This window comes from Podarcis cretensis (assembly GCF_951804945.1).
Source record: "Podarcis cretensis genome assembly, chromosome: 14".
Lineage (NCBI taxonomy): Eukaryota > Metazoa > Chordata > Lepidosauria > Squamata > Lacertidae > Podarcis > Podarcis cretensis.
The window spans coordinates 38,823,582-38,850,386 of record NC_137183.1 but is presented as its reverse complement, the minus strand read 5'-3'; the positions used below and the strand labels follow the sequence as shown (position 1 = coordinate 38,850,386).

The 26,805-nt window shown below is 46.9% G+C and overlaps 1 protein-coding gene across 1 annotated transcript in view; it reads right to left on the bottom strand.

Moving 5' to 3' along the window:
• NTN3 (netrin 3) overlaps positions 1–26,805 on the bottom strand; it is a 115,208-nt gene that overhangs the window by 63,098 nt on the left and 25,305 nt on the right. Inside the window, exon 3 of the mRNA XM_079952388.1 lies at positions 12,705–13,716. Coding sequence (XP_079808514.1) covers positions 12,705–13,671 — 967 coding nt within the window. The 5' untranslated portion in view covers positions 13,672–13,716. The remainder of the gene's footprint in view (positions 1–12,704; positions 13,717–26,805) is intronic.

Here is a 26,805-nt window from a genome sequence, read left to right as displayed (position 1 = left end):
TGAAGGGAATGTGGCCCTCAAACTGGAAAATGTGTTACAACCCCTGGACTGGATGGACCTTTGGTTTAATCCAGCAGATATGTTTCCATGCATCATATTGGTCATTAACCACTGTGTTGTTCTCTCAACAATTGCTATCATTAAACAGTAGACCCCCCCCTCTTTTAAATCCATGAATTTTGATGGGGGGGGGAGATTTTAGTCCACATCATGCATGTGGCTGCACTGGCCGTTAAAAGGTTGCCACTGCTAAACCACATATACAATTGATAACACCTGGGGAGCAACACTGTGGCAGCTAGCAGTGTCGAAGCCAAAGTATTTAAGATATCTAGTATTCCCCTTCTGTTGTTAGATGTATTGGTTTTTTATGCTTCTGTGCTTTTATGTTTGTACATATTTTATGGGCTAATAGCCGTAATTAAAATTGAATTGAATTAAGATATCTAGTAAATGCCAAACAATGTGGGAGGCATTGTTCAAATGAAGCACAAAGCAGCCAGATTCTGCCATCAGTGAAGTCAAAGGCTTTTTGTTCGGCTGTCTGTTTTTTGAAAGATCACTCCCAAGGTTGGGGTAAAGCCAGTAGCAGAAAAATAACTTTCCTGCTCTAGCATGTGGATAGATATTAATTCCACTAGGAAATTTTTGGAAATCGAGGCCTAATGAGACCCTGGAGAGAATGCAATGTACATACGTATCCTTTCAAGAATTCAGCTGGTGCATAGAAGATGGATGGTTTTGCAAAGACCAGCTACAATTGCAAATGATATGGGCAAAAAACCTTAACAAATAAAAATGAAGGGCAGAATTAGGTTGATCATGTCTCCTTCTTTATAGACCACAGTTCTCTGTTTCAAAGGTGGAAAAGCTGCACGCAGCAGATGCTGCTGATCTTTGAGCATCCCTGACTATTGGTGGTACAGGTAGGAGCTGATGGGAGTCGTAAGCAAGCAACGTCTCTGCTTGAATGGCTGCCTGGTCCAAGTGTGGTTTAAATATAAAGATCCATAAGAAGGGAGAATAGGAGAGGACCTTGTTGCATCCAGAGAGCAGCTCAATCAAGGCACAGAGGTCACCTGGTCCTGCTCTCTCCCTCACTTATGGCAAGGTGCATTATCTTCCCATTTAAATGTTAGTCACTATTTCTGAAGATGCATCATTTGCCTCTGGCCCTACCATAGAAGCCAATGCCTAGGGGCTGAGGGGTCTTCAGCCACACCGATAAAATATTTGAGGGGGGCAGGCCCCCCAAAAGTTGATGGCGTTGCCATTCAAATGATGTGTGTGCACTGCATCATGTGATAAGATTATGTGGGGTGTGACTTACCTGCCCCCTCAAATATTTTTATTCAAGTTGGCATCCCTGGGCCCTGCCCACCACTGGCATGTGTGACCCTCATGAACCTTTCCCAGTAGGCAGTATGGCCCTTGTGTCTGAAAAAGGTCCCCCGTACCTGCTCTAGACCACCAGACCCGACTGTCAGCATCCAAGAGCAAATTAAATCCCAAGGCAGATTGCAGAAGAAAACAAGCAGCCTACGCGGTAGGGTTGGCATGTCTCCCTCAGATCCTTTCCTCAACATGACTGCGCTTGATCTTCCACCACGAAGCATGTCGTTTGCATATTCTTCCCTTTCCCTCCCAAGTCGAGGGGAGGAAGAGCAGCTAAAAACTTGTGCTGCAACCACGAGCCAGTTTTTGTTACAGCTCAATCTCTCCCTGTCTCATGTTAATCACTAATTAAAGGCCTGAATGGTCCCTGCTGTTTGAGGGTATTAATAAGAATTTAATTGCATAGTTTCAGGCTAATTATATAGGAGCTCGCTTCCTTCCTCACACAAGGGCAGCCAATTTCTCTCCCCCCTCACCTCACCCCGCCTTTCAAAAATCACATGACCAATTAAACAATCACAGGTTCAATTAATTTGTAAATAATGGGCCAATTACATAACGCTGCAATTCTCCGCTCTGTTTCTAAAGGATACCGACGTCCGCCACCCTCCTCCCGCAGGAATCCGTAACCTGCTGTCTTCCTCTAAGCATTACCGAGCATTAAGCACACTTACTGTCTGCGAACTGGCTGGGAGCAATTAGTCAATGGAACAGTCTCCATGAAATTCTAGAGCCGGTCTCAATGCCAAAGCCACAACAGATCGGAGCTACACCCCATGCCTTCACTGGAGAAGTGCCTGGCTGCAATGCCTGCAGGGCAGGGTTGCTACTTCCGCCGTGTAGGAGGGCAATCCAGGTCCTGAAAATGCCACCACTCCCTCAACCACCCAAAACCATCTTAATGAAACCATTCAGTAATAAGCAGGTTGGGAGCTGCACACCATGTTTAGCTTGGCCCCTTTACCAGGGGCTGCCTTGATCGCACCAGAGAGAGCAGTCATTTCAGGGGTGGCGTCGAAGTGAGGAGAGGCCACATTCACACCATGCATTTAAAAGTGCCATGATACTATTCTGAAAGGGCATGGCTTCCCCTGGAGAATTCTGGGAGCTGTGGTTCACTGAGGGTGCTGAAAGTTGTTAAGAAACCCTCCTTTTCCTCCTACAAAGTTACCTTTCTCGGGATGCTTTAACAGTTAACCCCTTTTCCCAAGGAACTCTGGGACCTGCAGCTCTCTCAGGGAAATAGGAGCCTTCTAACAGCTCTCATTATGGTGCTGGAGGAGACTCTTGAGAGTCCCATTGACTGCAAGAAGATCAAACCTATCCATTCTTAAGGAAATCAGCCCTGAGTGCTCACTGGAAGGACAGATCGTGAAGCTGAGGCTCCAGTACTTTGGCCACCTCATGAGAAGAGAAGACTCCCTGGAAAAGACCCTGATGTTGGGAAAGATGGAGGGCACAAGGAGAAGGGGACGACAGAGGACGAGATGGTTGGACAGTGTTCTCGAAGTTACCAGCATGAGTCTGACCAAACTGCGGGAGGCAGTGGAAGACAGAAGTGCCTGGCGTGCTCTGGTCCATGGGGTCACGAAGAGTCGGACACGACTAAACGACAACAACAACAGCTCTCAGCACCCTGAACAAACTACAGGATTGGCAAGCTGTTCTGTTTGCTTGGTTTTTGTTTGAACCTATCAAGAATGTAGATGCAGATGCAAAGCATGGAACCGTGGTTGGAATGGGAGGGAAATGTTGTGTGCCTCCCCATGCCCATGGTTTTCTATAAAGGAGACGCTCATAAGAACACTACGTCCAGGGTCTAAAATAATCTAGTTGCATCACTGGATGGTCCATTTACCAATGCAGTATCCTGTTTCCTCTAGTGCTCAATCAGATGCCTCCAGGACCCCAAATAAATACCCCTCATTTATTCATTGCCCCCAGCTGATGGTAGTCAGAGAAGCACAGCCTCTGACCAAAGGAACATAGGAAGCTGCCTTATACTAGGTCAGACCATTGCTCCATCTGGCTCAATATTTTCTACACCGACTGGCAGTCTAGGATGCAAACCATAGTTCTCTCCCAGCTCTACCGGAAGGTGCTGGGGACCTTCTGCATGCAAGACACTGAACATGAAGGTTGGAATTAACTGCTAACTTCCACACACACACTATGACTATGAGCAGGGCATCAGTGGCATGGAACATGGGGTACAAGTTGCTGTTTCTGACATTTTTTTATACTGTAAACCACCTTGCAATCTTTGGATGAAGGATGGTATATAGATTTAATACATGACAACAACGACGATGATGATGAAGATGATGATTCAGGAGTCCTGTCCAGTTTCCCACTTGACCACTCTATAAACTGGGCTAAAGAAACCAACACTTTTACTCAGTATAAGGAAGCTTTGTGTGTCCACATGATTCTCCACAAAGCAAATGCATGAGCAACTAAATTAACAGACCTGCCAAACTGAAAGTGAGGGAGATTTAGGTTCCGTCCCTGCCATGAATGTTTTCACTGTTTGGTCAACCTGTTCCAAGAAAATTGCAGTGTTTTAACATTTGTATTTTGATGATATTTCTAGATAACTGCTAGGCACAAAACAGGCTTCATCTTGCCCTATGTCAATGTTGATTAATAGATTAAATCTTTATGACTTTATTCTGTAAACTTTGAGCTACGCATTTCCAGCAACCTTTGCTTGCAAAACAATACATGTGAGCTATCTAGCAGCTCAGATTTAACAATGGCTACCATAATCATCTGCAAAGTATTCTCAGATCTTGTCAAGCACTCTGGTTAAGCACTTCTGGCTCTGCAAACCTTGTGTTTTGGTCCAGAAGCATCAGCATGAAAAGTCACCTGGTGCAGGCTGAGTTTGGACTTTGCAACTGAACACATTCTGAATGGTTTTCAAAGAGCGATGTTGCAAAGTGCTGTGCTTTGATTCAGCAAGCTCAGCACCCCAAATAGTTTAACTGCCAATTTAGAAATATTAATGAATATCAGGATGACACCGACCAGAATTAAAATAAAGTTGAGGGATCAGATATCAAAGCAGGAAGCAGATCATACCTAAATATAGGTGTCTGACTAGTGTGAACAGTCCTGACTTAGTAAATTCATTTTAAATTATTTTTAACTCTCTAGCACAGTCCAAGTTGCATTCTGAAACTATGGCTAAGATTGGGCTGTGTGTATGTGTGTAATAATTTCTCTGGCTAGCTCTGTGCTGTATCCCATTCCTTCTGAATTCTAAGTGGAAAGATTCCTAAAATTAATTTTTAAAGCAGATCATGAAAAATTTGCTGCAGCTTCATTTGCTTTTTTTAAAAAAAAATTCTTGTTTTACATTTGTTACTTGTGTTGTTTTGCTTTTTCAGTTTAATCATGCATATACTGAAAAATGATCCTTTGAACTTTTTTGGAAACTCCAGGGGGCATCTCTATCATACCTCTATGTTCTGTGCATCTTGACTCTAGTGAATACACAAGCCCATAAAGGCTGAAATCTTATCCAGACTTATATGGGTGTAAACCCCATTGAATTTAGCTGGGCTTACATGTGAGTAAAGCTGCAGAGGACTGTGTTACAAGGTGAGTGGACTTTTGGAGAAGAGAGTCAGAGGTGTGCTAAAGGAGAATAATGAGATTGCAGAGAATCTGAATGAATTATTTGCATCTGTCTTCATAACAGAAGATGTGGGACAGAACCTGAACTAACCTGCACCTGAACTAACTTTCTCATTAAGTAAGACTGAGAAACTGAGACAAATCCTGGTGGTGAAATTTGAAGTTCTAGGCATCATCAACTAATCACTGCATCCAAATGGCATCCACGTGAGAGTTCTAAAATAACTCAAATGTGAAATTGCTAATCTGCTAAGAAAAATAAGCAATTTGTGCCTAAGATCAACCTCCACACCTGAGGACTCAAAAGTGGCCGATGTAACATCATTTTTTTTTAAAGGATCCAGGAAATTACAGGCTGAGTAACTTAACACCTGTTTCGGGAAAATTGGTAGAAAGGTCTACCTTTTCTTCAACTGTTGCTTCCGTATATTCCTTGACTCCATTTCCCCCGGCTAAGGTGGTGGTGACCTTCCCCACCCCACCCAACCTGAATTCTAACAAGAATAACATTATATAATCATGGACTAACAGTATGTGATCATATAGTACATGGCCTTGTTCACAGAGGGCATCCCAGGATGAGAATGGGAAACACCCATCTTTGCCACCAGCAAATGAACCAGCGGAAATGAGGTGACCTGGGTTATAAATGTCTCCATTTTCATCTGTGAAATGTCTGAAGGTATAATAGCTGTGTTTGTTTTTAATTTTGCAGCCCCATCTACAAGCCCTTGTTCCACAGAAAACAGGGAGCATCAAACCGCAGTGGAAAAGGCTGTTTTTCTTGATACATATCTGGCTCATGCCATAAGTGTGGAGGAGGAGAGCGTGTTCTTACAAGACTTAGAGGTATATTATTAGGTGGCAAATGAGTGCTGCATTAGGGGAGGTGTGTTATTGTTCAGTCCCTGCCTCTCCAGTAGTCCCTAGTTTCTGCTGCCCCTGTTAAATTCTGCCTTTGTTCAGAATGTCAGCCTCCATACATACTCACACAAAAACACCCATCTCTTCCCCATGCAGGCAAGCAAGAGGGATGATCAGAGTTCAAGGACCCATTCCAACCAGGCAAAGACACTCAAGGAGGGCATGAAGCAGAGCCAATGAGAAGTGCGGCCTGGGGAGAGTTCTGAGGGCCAGACACAGAGGCCAAGGGGGATGGGGACATTCATCCTCTAGGTCTGAGGCTCCCCACTCATATAAAGGCCCCCTTCTCAGGTAAAGATTGGTCACTCAGCCAGCCTCAGATTTGAGGCTGTCCTGGTTGAATGTCCTCAGTTGGTGGGCCCTTGTGGACCTACCTGGTGGTGGCAGTGAAGCAACCACTCTGTGAAGTGCTCTGAGCAGTACCAGAAAAACTGGCTCTGAACTGCCATTTTAATTGCCTCGACATATCGCTCCAGGATATTGTAGCCTCAGAGAGATGCTGGATCCAGCTATCTGGTGCCAATGGCAGAGTTTCATGCTCCGGCACCGGGGGGGGGGGAGCGGAGAGCAGGTGGGGGGCATGGCTGGCACGCGTCTCAGGGGCGTAGCGCACGTCCTGGGAGCATGGCGCACCGCCTGTGGGGGCGTGGCGCCCAGCGTGGGCGGGGGGCAGCCGCGATGGCGCCCCACTGGGATCGCGCTACCGGGGGGTGGGGGAGAGGTTCTAGTGCAGACATCCTAGGGCCCTGGTGCCCCAGCATCTGCCCAAAGATGCCAGCTGCTGACACCTGCCCTGTAGCGGTATCATCTCTCTTCTCTGTCTGCATTCATCTCCTTGTGGCAGAAAGTGTCTCCACCATATTTGTGGAGCAAATCCCATCTGAACTTAGCACTCTTCATCAATAAATATGACCTTCTATTATAATGATCTGAGCTGACCAAAATATTCAGAACAAAAGAAAATGCATCTCTTTAAAAAGACATATTCCATTGGAACATCTTTGTAAGTGATTTGGAGGGGAGGGAAAGAGATTTTTAAAAAAAAGTTTCTAGCAGAATTAATTCAGGCATCCTGACACAAAGGGACAATATGATCACCTAGACTATCCCTTGCACTGGCAAGTTTCCTTAGCCCTAAATGTTCCCAGCTGAACAACTCATCCGGTCTTCCTTTTTTCCGGTATAATAATAATAATAATAAAAGAAAATTAAGCTGCAGACAACCAAAGGTTTGTGCCAAACACACTAAACCCACAACTTGAAAATGTGCCCAAACCACAAATGTACTGAATCCTGAAAACTGTTCAGATCCAAGTTGTGTTTTTTGTTTCAGTAACCAGACACATTTTCGTTTTAGGAAAACATGCACACAAAAATTCATTCATGCCACCCACCAATCTTTGATTAAATTGGGACGGTCTCTCTTTGACACAGAGTTTGCCATGCTGTCCCAGAAGAAAATAATGAGTTCTCTCTCTCTCTCTCTCTCTCTCTCTCTCTCTCTCTCTCTCAGAAGCCTCACACAAACACCATCCCAAAGACCTGGGAATGATAAATAATCACAGCTTGCTGTCCTACGAAACCACAGCTCCATGCATGAGAGAAAGAGGCTATGACTGCCTGTAAGGGCTGGTTGCGTTAATGTCCTGTCATGAGCCACAGTGTTCCACTGATGCACTGAATGCCGTGAGAATGGAATGCTGGATTACATGGACTTTTGGTTTGATCCAAAAAAACAACAACATATACACCACTTGATTGTTAAAAAACAAGCACAAAGTCATTTACAAAAAGGTAAAATAATAAAACCGCGGGGGGGGGGGGTCATCACCATAGTTTAAAAGAAATACTAAAACAGATTAAAGTTACTTCAGTTATGTTCTTATGTGAAGAAACACAGGAACGCAGGCAGCAGCAACCTTATGCCAAGTCCAATCATCGGCCCATCTAGTTCAATATGGTCTACACTGACCGGCAGCAACTCCCTAAGACTTTAGACAGCGGTTTACTCTCAACTAGGGATGGATTGATCTGTAGATTTGAGTTTTCTCAGTTTCTATTTTTTCTAATCTTAAATTCGGTTCTCCACATTTTTGCAGTAATTTGCAATAAAGAAATGAATTTAATCTTCATGGAAAAAACCAGCAATTTAGTGTTAATTTCTCCTAATACATAAATTTGTATGCAACCTTGCCTATTATACACATTTTTGCAAAGCAATTTGCCACAATATAATGCATTTCTATTAATATATGCATTTTTATGCAGACTTTACCTTCGATATGCATTTTCTTATACATCACTTGGCTGTAGAACCGCACTGCAAATCTGAAGGAAGGTGGATTTTAAGGATGCCTGCATTTTTGTTGCCACATTGTTTCACAAAGTGTGAATTTGGTAGGTTCACCTTTAAATGCAAACTGAATCAAATTTATCCCCCATCTTTTCTCTTGACCCTACCTGGAGATGCTGGGGATTGAACACGGGGCCTTTTGCATGCCAAACCGATGCTCTACCACTGAGCATCTTTCTTTTGGAGAGACAGAGAGAAAGAAGTTGCACAGGTACAGCAACCCAGGATTTTGCAACTGTACTGACACATTTATTCCAAGTCAAATGCAGACAGAGAGGGTGTGTATGACAAAGGCAGGATAGGGGAGTGCTGAGACTATCCATGTCAACAATCCTAACTGTGTTGACAGGATACCTCAACCTCTGTGCCCAGCCTTAACACCTTTCTTAACACCTGTCTCAGTTGTCTAGGTGCTGCACAAGGAATAAGGAAATGCAAGCGTCTCTGTCTGCAGGTTTATGACTGACAAGGAAAAGAGGACAGAGATGGAAAAGGCAGGCAAGCAAATTCACCCTTGCACCAGTAGCAACCCTAAAATATAAATATAAGCCACAGAACATGAGTGCCAGATGTCAAGGCTCATGGTCCAAAGACTCTGCATAGAGTGCAAAGGGGCAGTGTTGTGGCAAGCAGAAATCAAGGACACACAGAGAGCATTGCAACCAATGCAGCTCCTCTTTATGTCCACTCCAGAATGGGGAGGCTGTGACTCTCCATTGCTGATGAGGAACGGTTGGGGGAATTGGGTATGTTTAGCCTGGAAAAGAGGAGCCGGAGATAGCAATCCTCAAATATCTAAAGGGCTGTCGCATGGAAGATGGAGCAAGCTTGTTTTCTTCTGCTCCAGAGTGTAGGACCCAAACCAATGGATTCAAGTTACACAGAGATTCCGACTAAACATCAAGAAGTAGTTTCTGATGGTAAGAGCTGTTCGACAGTGGAGCAGACTCCCATGAGAGGTGTTGGACTCTCCTTCCTTGGAGGTTTTTAAGCAGAGGTTGCAGGGCCACCTCTTATATATGATCTAGTTGAGATTCCTGCATTGCAGGGATTCGGACTAGATCACACTTGGGGTCCCTTCCAACTCTACAATGATACAATTCTATGAATCTGCTTCCTTCCAACCAAACAAGAAACTATGGTTGTTCTTGTTTTTTAGGAGTTGAAATTCATTTCACGCTATCTGTGATCTGCGAAGGTCTCTCCCTCCAATTTTTTTTATTGAATTTGTGATTATGCACGTTACATGAGATAATAGTTGGAAGCATCCACCTCAGCCTTGAGAGTGAAAAGCAAGCATCAGTGACAACAAACAAACAAACTCCAACAATTAAGTATGGAATACACCAGTCAGAAATTAAATTATGATGGAATCTACCAAGCAGTGCGGTTGAGGGAAAAGAAAAGTTTTAGACATTCTCATTGCTATGGAAGATGGCGCTCCTCCAGAATGAAAGCTGGCTGATGGGGGAGCAGTTGTTCTAACAGTTCCAGGTAGGGTTGGAAAAGACTCCCTGTCTGAAAACCAGGAGAGCAACTGCCGGTCAGTGTAGTAGACAATACTGAGCTTGATGGACTGGTGGTCTGCCCCAGTATAAGGCACCTTCCTACGTTCCCTACCCTTGACCCCATTGCACATATGTCAAGAAACTGAGGTAGAAACACCTAGAAAGGCAGAAGGTTCTAGACTTGGAATCACAGGTGAGGGGAAGGGCTGAGGAAGAGGATCCACCTTGCACACAGAATGTCCCAGGCTCAATCCTCAGCATCTACAGTTAGGGCTCAGAGAGACACCTGCCTGGAACCCTTGAGAACCACTGCCTGTCTGCCTAGATTGTTCAGTAGCCTGACTGCATGAGGCAGCTTCCCTACAGTAGACTCAGCTTCCTGGCACTGCTCAGAGAGGCAGGACACACACTTTTTTTTTAAAGGATGGGGATCTACAACAAGCAGCAGCACTGTGTCCTCCTGGGGCAGGAAGGCCCCAGCAGCCGCCTGAGGGTGTTATACGCTGGCGACAGCCCTGCAGCCACAACATCTCTGTAGTAGCCACATTTGCAGAGCCACACAGCTCTTTGTAGCACAAGTGTCTCTGCCCGTACCACATTTGTAGAGCAATCCCCATCAGTTTGCCTCCCTTGGCTAATAAAAAGGGCTGGCTAATATATTCTGGAACCCAGAAGACAGCTCTCAGAATGTCCTGCAAGGTTATGACACACGCTCCCTCGGCCTGTACAGTGTGTGGCACAGGGTAGCCTGGGCTAGCTGCAGAACAGTGTTGTGGAGTGGGGTGGGGTATGGGGACTTCCCAGGCGGGCCCTCTCCCTTTAATTGGTGCTAATTGCTGCGTCTGTTCCTGCTGGCCGGGGAGATGTCATAGTTGAAAGGCACAGAGGGGAACGCTGGAGGAGCTAATCCGGCTTTCAGCCGCTAAGCCCCCTTTCGGAGGCGTGTGATAGAGGGGCTCTTTCACAGAAGGCACAAAGCCTGCAGGAGGAAAGGGAGAAATAGGAGATGGAGCCGACAGGAAAAACTTTCACACGGCAGCTGCGCTAAGCCGCCTTTGTGCGGGTGGCCTCCTCAGGGGTGTCTTAAAGGGACACTGCCTCCCTCCTCCCCAAAGCCCTACGCCTGCATTCCTTTTTCTCTCCTCTTGTTCGCCTTTTCAGTCCCATCTGCCAAAGGGTTGACCCCCATAGGGATGCTAAAGGGGGAAATCCTCCCCAAAGTGTTTGTTCAACTAGCTAGGAGGGGCATTCGAGGGAAGCGCCAATGACTTTGAGAGACTTTGGGCCAGGTCTCTGCTGAAATTTATCACACTCCTCAGCCTTCCCTGCATTGAGGTTGAGTTTCCTGCAGTTTCCTGAGCTGCTTTCTGCTGAACCGCTTTATTCATCTGAGAGCTGACAGAGGTGCAGGCAAAACTTAGTACAGTTTCATGAACCAGAGAATCCTACTGTTGATTCTACAGTTCAGTCCTCCTTAGTACTTAGCAGTCTGGACAGAGGTTCAGTGACATCAGTGTATGTAAGACTCAGTTGGGCAACCTGTGGTCCAAGGGCCTGGTTTCCATGCAGATCCTGGTCTAATTTCATTCAGGTGGCAAGGAAGGTAAATAGAGTGTCAGCACTGCCCTGTCACTTACCCACCTACCTACCTACTGCCTGCCCTGCTGCTCTCCAGCCCCCAGGCCACTGTATTGAACTTTGATTGCTGCAATTCGGCTGATGCTGCCATTTTGGTTTTTCTCCACAATGAACCAGAGGCTTCAATTTGGTGCATCGTCGGATAAACAAAATGGCAGCCACCCAGGTGCTAGGCTACTTTATAATGTTACAAAGAAAGAAAAGTGGTGGTGGTGGGGAGCCTGTTGCACCACTGAGCTACAAGAAAAGCCCTCACTGTGAGCCTTCAGGAAGGAAATAGCAGCAACCTCTTAAATCTGGAGCCAGCTGTAATACTTATAGGTCCCCTAACGGTTTAAAAATAATCTGCATTTCAATATCAATGAATGAAAACCAGTCCATGCCATTTCTGTGGCACCCATTACTGAGTTCACTTGGTTTCAACCTCCTTTGTACCTCCCCCCATGTCTAGCTACTATTTCCCAGGGCTGTTTAATTCACCATACACAGGGGTGACAAGCATTCCTCCAGGCTCCTCTATTGGGTGCTTGGGACTCTCTATAGACCATAACCTCTCCCCAGACAACACATTTCACCATCCCTCCTACCCTTCTTCTTGGCTGGAATGTGCCCTAGAACTCTGACCATGCATCTGGCTTGTCTGGGTGGAGAGGGGTGTGTTTACACCTGTCATTTGGGTCACTTTTACATCTGGCCCTGCCCAGTACTGATATGCCGTCCCTGAAAAGTTCTCTAGGAAAGCATGGGGTCCTCAGGCTGAAAAAGAATCCTCCCTCTCAAGGTAGACAATTCTCACATGTACCTTCTGAAGTCCAGAGAGGGAAGACAGGGGAGTGCATGTGTGTGCAGAAACTTACCTTTCTGTACTAAGGTAGAATGTACATCCATTACTCCGCCCACTTTTGCTTCTGGCCCCGCCCACTGCTGGCATCCAGACCATGGGAGGTCTGGAACAGTTCCCCACCCCTGACTTAACAAAATAGGCTGAGGGCTCTTGCATACGATAGCTCATGTCACAAAGAGCCAGTTGTGCAACAAGTTGGGGTTTTTGCGGGGGCCAGGGTAGGGGAGATCAGCAGTATTTGTTCCTATGTGATCTCCCTGACCCAGGTTTTTAGTTTTTTTGTTTTTGCTTTGTTCTTCTTGACCAGAAGACTGGCTGCAACCATTCTAAACCAGATAGCAATGTACAGCACCAGATCATAGGAGGTGACGAGATGCAGAAAGATAGGAAACTCTCTTACCTAGGCACTCGTTAGCCTCCCTGGCGGTGGCCCTCTGCCATGGACGGTCGTAATGGAACGGTTTGCAGCGGTCGCACTCAGGGCCCTCCGTGTTGTGCTTGCAGTCACACACCAGCTTTCCTTCTTTGTCCTTCATGCAGCGTGAGGCATGCCCATTACACTTGCAGCGCCCCCCGACCTGAAACTCGCCCACAGCATAGTAGTACGAAGAAGAGCTAGCCCCGCCATCCTCGTCCTCGTGGTCCCGGCCCCCTAGTTCCCGGAACAAATGGGGGCGGCTGAAAATGACCCGGATGTCCGTGGCCGTCACCCAATCCTGAAGGACGGGGCTGTTGTCAAAATCTTGGGCTGACGGACGCCCGTCCAGAGTGCTGAAGGCAATGAGCCCTCCTGTCAAGGGGTAGAGGTCGGTGTGCCCATCGGTGCACAGAGCCTCCTGCTCGTTTTGTTTGGTGACGGTGGCTTTGTTGGGCTTGCCATAGATCTTCCGGCACTGCGAAGAGTAGTACTGATAAGGCACCCATGTTTTGCCGTAATCCATGGACTTGAAAACAGCAGCTGACTCTGGACGGGGAGAGCAGAACTGCAGACTTACATAGATCACCTCAAACTTCTTGCCCAGGGAGAGGGTGAGGGTGATATTCTGGGGTGAATGGTGCAAGGTCTCTGAGCGCCAGCAGGTCATATTTGCAGCAGTGTTGAGGTCTGTGAGGTAGGATGCTGGGTGAGCTTTCCGGGGGTCCGAAGAGTCACAGTGGCGGGTCGCTGGTTTCCCGCATGTGCTGGATGCATGGACCTCCTTCCCAAAGGCGGCGTTGACAAACTCTGGGATGCAGCGGCGGGGTGCCCCCTTTTCATCATAGCAAGGGTCAGGCGGGATCTGCTGGACCGCAAAGGGGTTCACAGCCTGAGACAAGTCTAGTCCGCAGGCAGTCAAGAGCAACCACAACATAGACAAGGGGTCCATCCTCCCAGTGAGAGATCTTCAAAAGTCACAGAAACCAGCTTCTCTCTAAATGAAAAGCAAATGTTGTGTTAAAATGGTTCCAGTTGTTCACTTGGGATGGGGGGTGGTGAGAGGACAGGAGCTCAGGCTGCAATATGTCTCTGGTCTAGAGGAGGGAAACACTAGAGAGGAAGTAAGCCAGGCAAGCTTGCAAACATTTTCAGCTAATGTCAAAGATTTGGAGGAGTAGCTGATGATCTTCTGCTGCTTAGGATAGGACAAGAAGCAATGGGTTCAGACTAGTGGAAGGTTGAACATTTTTTTTAAAAAATGCTATGCACCTGCAAAGGCAATTCAGCAGCATCACAAAGAGCTCAGGGAGATTGTAGAACCCCCTTCTTTTGATGCCCCCCCCCCTTGGGATGTTGCAGAACAAAAAGGATATCCTTTTTGGAGTTTATCTGCATAAGCTAGGGGGAAAGAGTCTTTGCATTCCTGCTGTGAGCCACAGAGGGAATGGAAGAAATCCTACTTCTTTGTGAGGAGACAACTATTTGCATCTTGCTTATCTGTTTAACTGAGGCCAGGATTGTCTCATAGCCAGTTATCTATCAGAGCCAGTTAGGAGTGATTAGGGTGATGGGCTGAGGAGAACTGTGTTCAAGTATCCACTATGCCACAAAGTGCAATTGGGACAGTCACCTTCTCCCAGCCTGGCCTATCTCAAAGCGTTGCTGTGAGGACAACATGAGTTATAGAGGAAGGAATGAACCATGTACACTGCCCCAAGCTCCTTGGAAGAAGAGCAAAACAAATACTAATAGAAATAAATAAAATACTATAAACTAACTTTGCTTTTGCAAAAGATGTAGGCTGTGCACAGCCAAACAAGAATGTTTACATAGGCACAAGGTGAAGCTGGGTATAATGTGGATTGTGGGGATCAGAAGCAAATCAGCTGGGATGGCCTCAGCAGTTTGCACTATAGGGCCGAGACTCAAGACTTACATCTCCAAGTGTGGAAGCAGAGGCATGCCTTAAAATGAACAACTGCTACCATTATCCTCAATCTCTCATTCTGGATGATAGCACAGTTTGGTGAGACAGACAGACAGACAGACAGACAGACAGACAGACAGATACAGAGAGAGACATCTGTGATAAGTGATAAGGTGACCCAGCTCAAGGCATCCTGCCCCTCCTGCCGCAGTTGTGGGTGCTGCAAATCAGAGCACATTTGATCCTGTAAAAAGGACCCTGCAAGCAAGCTCCTCAGTTCCGAGGTCCAACTGCAAGGCAAAGTGGATGGTCCCCCAGTCAATTGTAGCTGGAAATGTTGGGGTAATGGGGGCCAACAAGAATCATGAACAGGTGAGGGAAAGAATTGGTACAAAACAATAAGAACCCACATACAGGCATATAGATATGCATGGAATTCATTGAGTACGACCCTTACAGAAGCCCGAAATGTGGTTCAAGTCTGTGCCTCTGACTGCAACCTCAAATAATTGGAAGAGGCATAGCTCGATAGCCTGGCTCTGTATAAGGGGGCTTCTTTTGTTCCTGCATTGTCAATGCTGGAGAGCTGCTGCCAGTCAGTGCAAACCGTGCTGAGCTTGAGTGCCAACCCCTTTCTTGCTATATGCATCTGGCTTGCTCCTTGCACAGGGCTCTAGTTAAGTACCCCCCCCTTTCCCTCCCTCCCTCCCTGCACATTCCTCTCCTGGCTTTGCTTCTTTTTAACTCTCCCGCCCTCCTCAGTTCCTCCAGGTGCCCTCCTCCTTTCCAGAGGACAGTGTGTTCCTGCCACATGCCGGGTGAAAATTCAAAGGTTTAATTAGCTCCTAATGCCCCCAGTTGGGAAGCCAGCCAGCTTCCAAAACCCAGCATCCCACATCAAAGGCCGAGGAGGAAGGTGTGAGCCCAGCGGGGCTGATCCAACCCCACTGGGCAGCTATTCTCTGGAAGGAGCGATGCTTGTTCCCACCCACTGCAAAGCCAGGGCAAGAGTTTACTCTCTGAATGGGATGCTAATCAGGCAATTTCCCGCCCGCCTTCATCCTGCTTCGGGCTCCCTTTGAGCGGCTTGTCCCTTAGATTATGGAGCAATGACAGTTATTAATGGAGGAGGCTGGGTTGGGTGGGGATATCCCAGGCTTCCTAGCAGCAGTTAAGACGGCTTCTGGTACATTGTCTTCAACCTGAAGTTAGAGGCAGACTGTGGTTCGTGCCTTGGGCTCAAAAAATAAACAAAAAGGAAGGAGTTGCAAAGCAAAATGTCTGCAGACCAGCCAATATCCTCCAAGTCTGATGGGTTTTTTCAAAGGCGATTATATAAATTCAGGGGGAATAAGGCTACTCAGTTGGCTTCTAGCTGCTGTATGTACTACTTCTAATATCGCGAGAGGGAGAGTCCAGTTGGTCTCGTGTCCTGCATGCAGGTTCCCGATAGACAACTGTGTGGCCACTGAGGGAATAAGACACTGGACTAGACAGGCTTTTGGCTTGATTCAGCAGGGCTCTTCTTATGTCCTGAGTAATGAGAGAGGGCTCTTGCATTCCTTCCTTGCCTGTGTGCTTCCTGGAGGGATCCTGTGAGAACAGGATGCTAGACTAGATGGGCCTTTGGTCTGATCCAGCAGGACTCTTCTCCTATATGGAGGAGGAGTGTTGCATCCACATGGTGCGCAGCCTGGGAGTCATTTTGCACTCACAGCTGTCCATGGAGGCACAGGTCAATTCTGTGTCCAGGGCAGCTATTTACCAGCTCCATCTAGTATTCAGGCTGAGACCCAATAATAATAATAATAATAATAATAATAATAATAATAATAATAATTTATTATTTATACCCCGCCCATCTGGCTGGGCTTCCCCAGCCACTCTGGGTGGCTTCCAAAAGAATATTAAAATACTGTGATACATCAAACATTAAAAGCTTCCCTAAACAGGGCTGCCTTCAGATGTCTTCTAAAAGTCTGGTAGTTGTTGTTTTCTTTGACATCTGGTGGGAGGGCGTTCCACAGGGCGGGTGCCACTACCAAGAAGGCCCTCTGCCTGGTTCCCTGTAACTTGGCCTCTCGCAGTGAGGGAACTGCCAGAAGGCCCTCGGTGCTGGACCTCAGTGTCCGGGTAGAACGATGGGCGTGGAGACGCTCCTTCAGGTATACTGGACCGAGGCCATTTAGGGCTTTAAAGGTCAGCACCAACACTTTGAATTGTGCTCGGAAATGTACTGGGAGCCAATGTAGGTCTTTCAAGACCGGTGTTATATGGTCTCGGCGGCTGCTCCCAGTCACCAGTCTGGCTGCTGCGTTCTGGATTAGTTGTAGTTTCCGGGTCACCTTCAAAGGTAGCGGTAGCCCCACGTAGAGCGCATTGCAGTAGTCCAAGCGGGAGATAACCAGAGCATGCACCACTCTGGCGAGGCCATCCGCAGGCAGATAGGGTCTGCCCATGGACTGTCTCACCAGAGTGGTTCATGCTCTGGTTATCTCCAGTATATCTGAAGGAGCGTCTCCACCCCCATCGTTCTACCCAGACACTGAGGTCCAGCGCCGAGGGCCTTCTGGCAGTTCCCTCACTGCGAGAAGCCAAGTTACAGGGGACCAGGCAGAGGGCCTTCTCGGTAGTGGCACCCGCCCTGTGGAACGCCCTCCCACCAGATGTCAAAGAAAACAACAACTACCAGACTTTTAGAAGACATCTGAAGGCATCTGTTTAGGGAAGCTTTGAATGTCTGATGCATTACTGTATTTTAATATTTTATTGGAAGCTGCCAAGAGTGGCTGGGGAAACACAGCTAGATGGGCGGGGTATAAATAAATTTTTTATTATTATTATTATTATTATTATTATTAAATTTCAGGCATAGTGGCCTGGCCCACTGAGCAGGGCCAGGGAAGCAGAGTGAAGGATGAGCAGGGGGCGGAACCACATTGGATCATCAGACAAACAGAATCTACCAAGTCCTGGGTGGATCCCAATTGGTCCAGGAAAGAGCCGTCAGTAGCAAAATACATTTACCAAATGCCTACAGTCTTTTCAACCCCCGATGCATGTTACTTTCAGAATGCAGTTTTCAGCAAACTAGTACAGGAGGGACTGGTTGTTAAGCCACCCATGAAATGGAAGCTCTCGGGGGTGGGGGTGGCAGTGGGAAGGGTCTCTCAGCACCTGTAACCAACCACAGCTCCCAGAATTCTTTGGGGGAAGTCGTGACTGTTTAAAGTGACACCATAGTGCTTTAAATGTATGGTGTGAATGTGGCCCTAGTTAGATACAACTCGTTTTCACTTTGGGACACTGTGGGTGATTAAAAATCACAGCTTGTAGCCACCAGGCAGGCACCCACCACAGGGACCCTGATGGCAGGTGTTGGCTAGCCTGTGGACCCTTCCGAGGTGCTGGCAGGTACCTGAGAGTGTGCGAGGTGCTGGTGCCAGGTCTGGGCCAGCCACTCTGTCTAGCCTAACCTACCTTGCAAATTTGTTGTAAGGGGAAAATATTGGATTTCCACAGTCTACGCCCTGAGCTGAGACAGTAATCTGATAGATAAATAAAGAAAAATGAATTGCACAACCTAACGCAACCTGAGGCATACTGCCTGCCTGGATTAGGAAGGAAGGAAGGCGGACAGCCAGTTGAAAAAAAATTGTCTGCATTTTTTTTTCCATTTGCAAAAGAGAATTGCTGTTGCAATTTGGGTACAGGTTTGCTCTCTTCTCCATGCCAAAACCACTAATGGCCTTGGAAACTCCTCCCTTACTAGACCAAGATATGGCAGGCATTTGGGCTGGCTGCTTTGGATCACACCTGATCCAAACAACTGAGAGTGTGGTTGTGGGTGGAGAACAAGGACCCAGGAAGTGACTAGGTTGTCCTATCAACCACTGTTCAGTTTGCTTCATTCATCAGGAACAAAAGAAGATGCGTAACACTGAGTCAGATTCTTGGTCTATCTAGTTCTTTTGTCTATCTAGGTGTTTTCGGGACACCCCGAAACCACCAAAATTGTTGAGTTTTTCAGTTGAATTGCTTAAGATCCAGGACAAAGCACCATCTTTCAGAAATCACCCCTGGACATCAATTCTGCCTTTGAAATCCTGGTAATATCCGGGAAAATCTGAACATATGGCAGCCCTATGCTGACTGGCAGCAGCTGCCCAGGATTTTTGGCAGGAGACATGCTTCCAGTCCTACCTAGAGATGCTGGGTATTGAACCTTGGACCTTCTGCATGCAAGGCAGAAGCTCTACCACTAAGTTACAGCCTTTCCCCAAATGCAGTCTGTAACTAAATCTTTCAATGAAGAGCTCTTGGATTCCGGAACCCAAGTGCTCCATTTGATTGCAATCCAGTTCTGTGTGTCCTGTACATCAATCAGTGAGTGTTCTGTTTAAAGGTTTTTGCCTCCCTTAGAGTCACCCTCCTCCTAAAGTTCTGCTGCCCTTCTGCAAACCTAATCAGGCTAATCCCTCCCTCTTGGAAGGTGCCATTTTGGCTACAGAAACACCAATACTTGGAAAATCTCACCTGATCTTGGTATATATGTTCAGAACATGCATTCATTTTTTGCTTCATGTGAAAAATTTGTATCCCACCCACTTTCCAAGAAATTAAAGGGGATGCATCCAACCCTAATCAGAGTTGACCCACTGAGAGTTACAATTCCCAGAGTTCCCTGGGAAGAGGGATTGATTGTTAAACTACTCTGAGAACTGCAGCTCTCTGGAGGGAATAGGGGTCTCCTAAGAACTCTCAGTGGGACGCGGGTGGCGCTGTGGGTTAAACCACAGAGCCTAGGACTTGCAGATCAGAAGGTCGGCGGTTCAAATACCTGTGATAGGGTGAGCTCCCATTGCTCGGTCCCTGCTCCTGCCAACCTAGCAGTTTGAAAGCACGTCAAAGGGCAAGTAGATAAATAGGTACCGCTACGGCGGGAAGGTAAACGGCGTATCCGTGCGCTGCTCTGGTTTGCCATGCTGGCCACATGATCCGGAAGCTGTACGCCTGCTCCCTCGGCCAATAAAGTGAGATGAGCACCGCAACCCCAGAGTCGGCCACAACTGGACCTAATGGTCAGGGGTCCCTTTACCTTTAAGAACTCTCAGCACCCTTAACAAACTACAGTTCCCAGGATTCTTTGGGGGAAGCTATGGCTGTTTAAAGTGGTATGACTGTGCTTCAAATGTATAGTGCATGTGGGGCCACAACTGAACTAGATGGACCAATGATCTGTCGGTATAAGGCAGCTTCTTGAATTCCCATCGAGTCACATATCTCTCTCACACAGAGAAAGACACATTAGTCTGGCAACCTATTCAGCAAATCTCTGTGCAGTTGGTGCAGAATGTCATAACACATGAGGAAATCAGCCACAGCTTTGCTGGCTGAAATAACAACCAGCAACGGGTCTACAATTGTCGCTCCAGTACCAAAGTGGGTGGGGAGGGAGAATGGGGGAAGCTACATCCAGCCCTCCTATTTTATAGTTTGGGTCTAGGCAAAATGTCTCTCCCTGGCACCTGGGATGGGATGATGTGCATTCTTAGCCAAAGGATGCCCTAAACTCTGGATGCGCCAGATTGCTTTGAGCAGTGCTGAATCAATTCCAACAATTTGAAGGGGGAAAATAGATACACTTGTTTTATATTAAAGGAACAAGGGGTCCTTAGTAGAGAAGTGAGCCAGCCAAGTAAGCAAGCCACTGAGCTGGGTTCTGTGCCCAGCTCCGCCAGAAAAGTATTTTTGAAATATTAATTTCAAAATATACATTTCCCCCTTTTAAGCCAAGAAAGTGTGAGGGATTTCTTTCCATTTAGCTGTCACAAATGTGTGCATTCTTATGGCCATGCAATCTCTCTCACTCCCCAAAGATGAATGATGCAGAGCTTAAAAAGTCAATACCGGCTAACAAAGTGAGGTGACGTCCAACTCCCCCCGCATGGGCTAGTAGTTCAATAGTTATGGAAGGAGGCAGAGTCCCGTTCAGGCACCCTTTATATTGTGCATTCATGATGAGTTGTGCTCATTATGGTATCGTGGCAGTTATACTGCGATTCCACTTTCAGTACTGTGGTATTCCTCTCACAGAGCTACAGTTCCCAGAATTCCCTGGGTAGAGGGACTGGATGTGAAAGCACCCTGGGAACTGTTGCTGTGTGAGGAGAATAGGGGTCTCCTAACTGCTCCCAGGCCTCATGAAGACTTCCAACTGGGTCATGATTTGCAGGCACAGGTCCAAGCATTTTTTCCCCTTTTGTCCCACCAGGAAAACCTACTGTTTACTGCTGAATCAGAACAAACATCAATCAGCTTTTCCATGATGCTTTGGAGGAAGCCATGAAAATGGTATGGTAATGTTTTGTGGTGCAGGTATGGTCCTTGAATTGCCTTGGTCTGACAGCAATGTGAAGCAGGAAAGAAAGAAAGAAAGAAAGAAAGAAAGAAAGAAAGAAAGAAAGAGAAAGACTGAGCATCAGCCCCACTGAATTCAAGCACCAAGCGGGCAATGAACTATAAATTCCCCAGTGCTAGATGTAGAACCATGTAGTCAGACCCCTGGCAGCAGAAGCAGCAAAACAAAACTAATCTGCAAGTGACTTTGTGGGTTTTTGTTTCCAAAGGCTTTCCAGGAAACAATGACTGAGGTGGTTCTACACATACCAGTGAGAAAGTTAGTGTGTGCGTGCGATCGGGGCTGTGTACACACTCCTGTTGACCCTGCATTTAATGCGCTCCCACCACTCATTTGTAGGACTAACTATCCACATCTATCCTACAGTTCTTTGAGAAACATTGGAGAAGAGCAGATAGTTTGTCAAGCTCTGCATTACTATACTGCAGCGGCGGCTAGATTATGTGTAAAGAGATTTTGATCGTGTTTGCCCAGGTCCAGCAACAGAGCTTCAACCTGGCTATATAGCATTATTTCACCACTGGTGTTTTTAGTTACCAGGCAGCAAATGGCATCTGCACTTGGGTCTCAGAGAGAGCAGCAAGTGAATGGCAGAGCATGAAGTTCTTGTCTTTCCTCCTCCTTCAAAACTGCTCCAAGGTGGGTGTGATGCTGTCTCTGTGCTTTCCGCCCCATGTTCCCTGGGAACTGTCCAGCAAAAGAGCACAGGAGAGCAGTGCTGAATCCTAACCCCAGGACACTGTGGAAGGGTCTTCCAGCTGATCCTCCTATCTCACCAAGGTGGACAGGAGCAGCTTAGACCTCCTATGGCAGAGGTTTCACAGGAACCACAGCTGACAAAAGCTTAAAGTGTGCACTGAAACTGTTACAGGGCCCCTCCAGACATCCTTTTTATTCTGCATTCATGCTGATTTGTGCTCAGGATAGTATTGGGGCAGTTATACGTAGTCCCGCTTATAATACTGTTAGCTCCCGCAAAACTTTCCAGGCAAAGCTACTGCTTAGTTTCCAATCAGTGCATGTCCCAAAACTCCCTGCTGAAATCCTGCAACTTGTTATACAGTGGTACCTCGGGTTACAGATGCTTCAGGTCACAGACCCTTCAGGTTACAGACTGCACTAACCCAGAAATAGTACCTCGGGTTAAGAACTTTGCTTCAGGATGAGAACAGAAATTGTGCGGCAGCGGGAGGCCCCATTAGCTAAAGTGGTACCTCAGGTTAAGAACAGTTTCAGGTTAAGAACGGACCTCCGGAACAAATTAAGTTCTTAACCCGAGGTGCCACTGTACTGCAAATGCTCCCCAGACATTTCTGCCCTGCATACAGTATGTTATGCTATAGCAACAGAGCGTCCCTCCTGATAGCAATGATGCTGTAACATTGGAGAAGCATCACAGAACAACTAACAAAGTAGAATTATGTCTAGCCAGTTCAGTCAAAATCCACCAGTAATGCATTATTATTGCAACAAGGACAAGTTGCAGAATACCGCACACAAACCCTGTGCGTGCGTGTGTCCACGCGCGCACACACACAACCCCCCCTTCTTTAGGAGGGTCCTAAAGAAATAATTTGATTTGCCCATGTTTGTCCTACACCCCTTCCCTCTGGTTTACATAGACACAGAGAGATAAAATGTCATCCACAGCCTGATGAAAAATGAGTGGATGAGCCTCTTACTTTGCACCAGGCTAGGAAATACATGGAAACAGCAAAAACTGCCGTTTTTGAATATTTTCCCAGCCCAGTGTGAGATCAGAGTTTGAGCTCCCCCTCTGGAAAACTGGGGCAGAGTGGGGAGGAGAAATGATCAGGGTGATGACCACAAACAATATCTAGCTGCTAAGGACAGACAGTATTTATAGAATGCTGAAAACATCCAACACACACATAGACCAAAAGCTTAGAGTGGAGATGGGGAAGCTGTGGTCCTCCAGATGTTGTTCATCTACAACAGGGCTGGGGAACCTTGTGGTCAGGGATGGTTAGAGATGGAGTCCAGCAACATCTGGAGGGCCACCACTTTCCCACCTCTGCTATAAATGATGTGGCTCCAGCATTGCTAGAGCTATGAAGGGGCAGTCTTCATTGACTACTTTAACCACTATGCAGCAAGATCTCAGGTTACAACTAAGCATACTTTTACTGAAAGTGATGACATCCAGCTTTGGCTGGATCATGCCCTTGGTATGAACCTGCTATTCTATCCCTATCCCAGTTATGCTGGGTGGGGCTGATGGAGTTTCATTCCATATGTGCCCATTTTATATGAGATCTTGATATGTGCCCATTCTATATGGGGTGGGCTGGCTTGAGGGCCACCAGAAGTCACTGGACTTGAATCTCCATCAGCCTCAGTCAGCTTAACCAATGGGCAGTGGTGGTGATGGGAGCTGTAGATCAGCCACTTATGGAAGGACACAGGTTTATAAAATTAGGTGTGGCATAGAGAAAACGGAGAGAGAAAAGTTCTTCTCCCTCTTGCATATGACTAGAACTTGTGGACATCCAATGAAGCTGAACATTGGAAGATGTGGGACACATTACAGGAAATACTTCCTTATGCAGTGCATAGGCAAACTATGAAATTCGCTCCAAGAGGCAGAGAAGGCCACCAACTTGGATGCCTTTGAAAGAGGACTGGGCAAATTCATGGAGGAGAGGGTCACTGATGGCTACTAGCCATGATGGCAATGCTCTGCCTCCACCAGTGGCGTAGCGTAGGTTGTCAGCACCCGGGGCAAGGCAAGTAATTTGCGCCCCCTAACCCGTGGATTTGCGCCCCCTAACCCTATCCCTAACCCTAACCCCCAGATGTTGCGCCCGGTGCGGCTGGCCCCCCCTGCACCCCCCACGCTACGCCACTGGCCTCCACAGTCGGAGACAGCAATGCTTCTGAATAATAATCTAATAATAATAATAAATTTTTATTTATACCCTGCCCTTCCCAGTTCAAAAACTGGGCTCAGGGCAGCTAACAAGAAATTTAAAACACTTTAAAACACTTAATTATAAAAGCAGCATAAAATACAGTATAAAAACATGAATAACAATAAAAATCAAAAATCAAAAATCAATTAGATAATCCCCAGGCTAGCTGGCTGAATTGGTCCTACATGGGCCAGAGAGGAGGCCAGGGGAGAATTAGTTGTGGGGTCTCAGAGCGGGTGATCTTCATAAAAGGGGAGGGGGAGGGAAGAGAGAAGAGAAGGAAAATAAAAGATCAGGCTGAATTCAAATTAAAGGCCAGGCGGAATCGGGTCTTGCAGGCCCGATGGAAGAAGGTTAAATCCTGAAGGGCCCTAGTCTCATGGGACAGAGCATTCCACCAGGTCGGAGCCATCACTGAAAAGGCCCTGGCCCTGGTGGAGGATTGTCTGACTTCCTTAGGGCCTGGGACCTCTAAACTATGGTTATTCATGGACCTTAAGGTCCTCTGCGGGGCATACTAGGAGAGGCGGTCCTGTAGATACGAGGGCCATAAACCACAAAGGGCTTTAAAGGGTCAAAACCAGCACCTTGAACCTGACCCTATACTCCACTGGGAGCCAGTGCAACTGATAAATACCAGTTGCTGGAAACCATGGGAAAGCAGAGAGGGCTCTTGTGCTCAGGTCCTGCCTGCAGTTCTGCTGCAAACATCTGGTTGGCCACTGTGAGAACAGGATGCTGGACTAGATGAGTCACTGGCCTGATCCAGCAGGCCTCCTCTTATGTTCTCTACCTCTATTATATGAGGAGAGGTGCTCAGTTTATAAGTGAGGAAAGGGCCGGCATTTGTCTAGGTGTATTAATGTCAGAATCTGCAGCAGAGGTTCTGGCCTTTATCCTTGGGGCAGCTGAGTGACCCTCAAGGAGCCCAGTGCTTCTTCCTTCCTTCTCTCTCCTGTTGTATCTCTCTTTCTCTTTTAGTTGAGTCATGTTATGTCAATATTTTCTCTGTTAACAAAGAAGTGGCTTTAAAATAAATAAATAAATAAATCCCTCTGTAGCGGGATGATGAATCAGCAACAGACTTCGAGCCCTTGGGGCCCAAAAATTCCTGCTGTTTTGATTCCCTGCTTCTGTTTTTATTACCCAGGTCTTGGCCAATGAGCCAACAGATGGGGACCAAAATATCAGGGCTGCCAATGCTCTACATAAGCACAAATCATTGCTGGGCATATCTTCCTGGGGTGGAGCTTTTGAACGGGGGTCAGATATGCATCCAAGGGCCTAAGTAAACATCAATGTGAAATAAAATCCCTGTGGCATTTTTTATTTTTATTTTTTGGCGGTGGTATTCTAAGAGGAAAGCTGTTTTGGGAGGGAGGGATTTGGAAAGAGAAGCAATGCTGTAGGTATTTAACTCTTTCCTCCTGCCATTTCTCCATTCCATTCTGCCTTCCCCCAGTCAAACACCCCAGCTAAGGTACTAAACACATTTACTCTCGTGGGTACATGGCTAGATCCCTGCAGGGGCAAAGGGTGGTGAGTTAGAACAGATAAATGCCACCTGGAGAAAGGTTTCAACACACCTAAGATCATAAGAACATATGAAGAGCCACTGGATCAGGCCAATGGCCCATCTAGTCCAGCATCCTGTTTTCACAGTGGCCAACCAGATGTCTATGGGAAACATGCAAGCAGGATGAGAGCACAAGAGCCCTCTCTTTTCCTGTGGTTTCCAGGAACTGGTACTCAGAAGCCTCCAACTGTGAAGAAACAGCATAGCCATTGTGACTAGTTCATAGCCTTATCCTTCAGAAATTAGTCCAACCTTCTTTTAAAGCCATACAGAATTGGTGGGATAGATCAGTCAGTAGAGTAGGAGACTCTTAATCTCAGGGCCATGGATTTGAGCCCCAGGTTGGGCAAAGTTTCCTGCACTGCAGAGGGTTGGACTAGATAACCCTCATGCAGTGTTTGAAATTAGCCAGGGGCCAGGCACATTTCGCTATCGGCCACTTGTGACCAAGTGAAGATGCCTAGGCTCCAGGATGGAGCCTGACATCTCCACCATCTGGAGGTGCATGCCTGGGGGTCATGGGATCTGCACCATGGGATCACCACTAATTCCACATCCTGTAGGAAAATGTCAATAAGTATGTGGACTGTCCCTGGATAAAGTGACTTTTCTTCTTTTAGGTTCTCAAAGTTCTTGGCCTAGCTCAAGGTTGTCGTCTGAACTAGCCAGATGTTTAACTGATAATCATTCACAGTCAGTCCATCATTCAAAAAATAAAACTATGATTCTATGAGGGTACATGCCTCCTTTGGGAATAAATTTCATTTCCCCTGTGTTAAGAAATCTTTTCTTTTATTTGTCCTGAATCTTCAACTCATGTCCACAAGTTCTAGTGTTATGGGGGGGGGGACTTTACTCTCTCCATGCCATGCATTGTTTTATAGACTTCTGTAACATCACCTCTTAGGGACGCGGGTGGCGCTATGGGTTAAACCACAGAGCCTAGGACTTGCTGATCAGAAGGTCAGCGGTTCGAATCCCCGCGATGGGGAGAGTGAGGAGATTTCACCCCTCCCATACCCAAGAATCTCCTGACGAGTCTGCTGATTCTCCAGAGAGGAGGAGCAGTGTTCTGTTTTCTACTTATTCAGCTCCAGCACCAAGTCAGTCAGTCAGTCAGTCAGTCAGTCAGTCAGTCAGTGTGTCGGAGAGAGAGAGAGACTGAGTGTTAGAGATCGTGTGTAGAGATAAGGTTGCTGCTAAGAGCAGCTGCAGACACTCAGTGC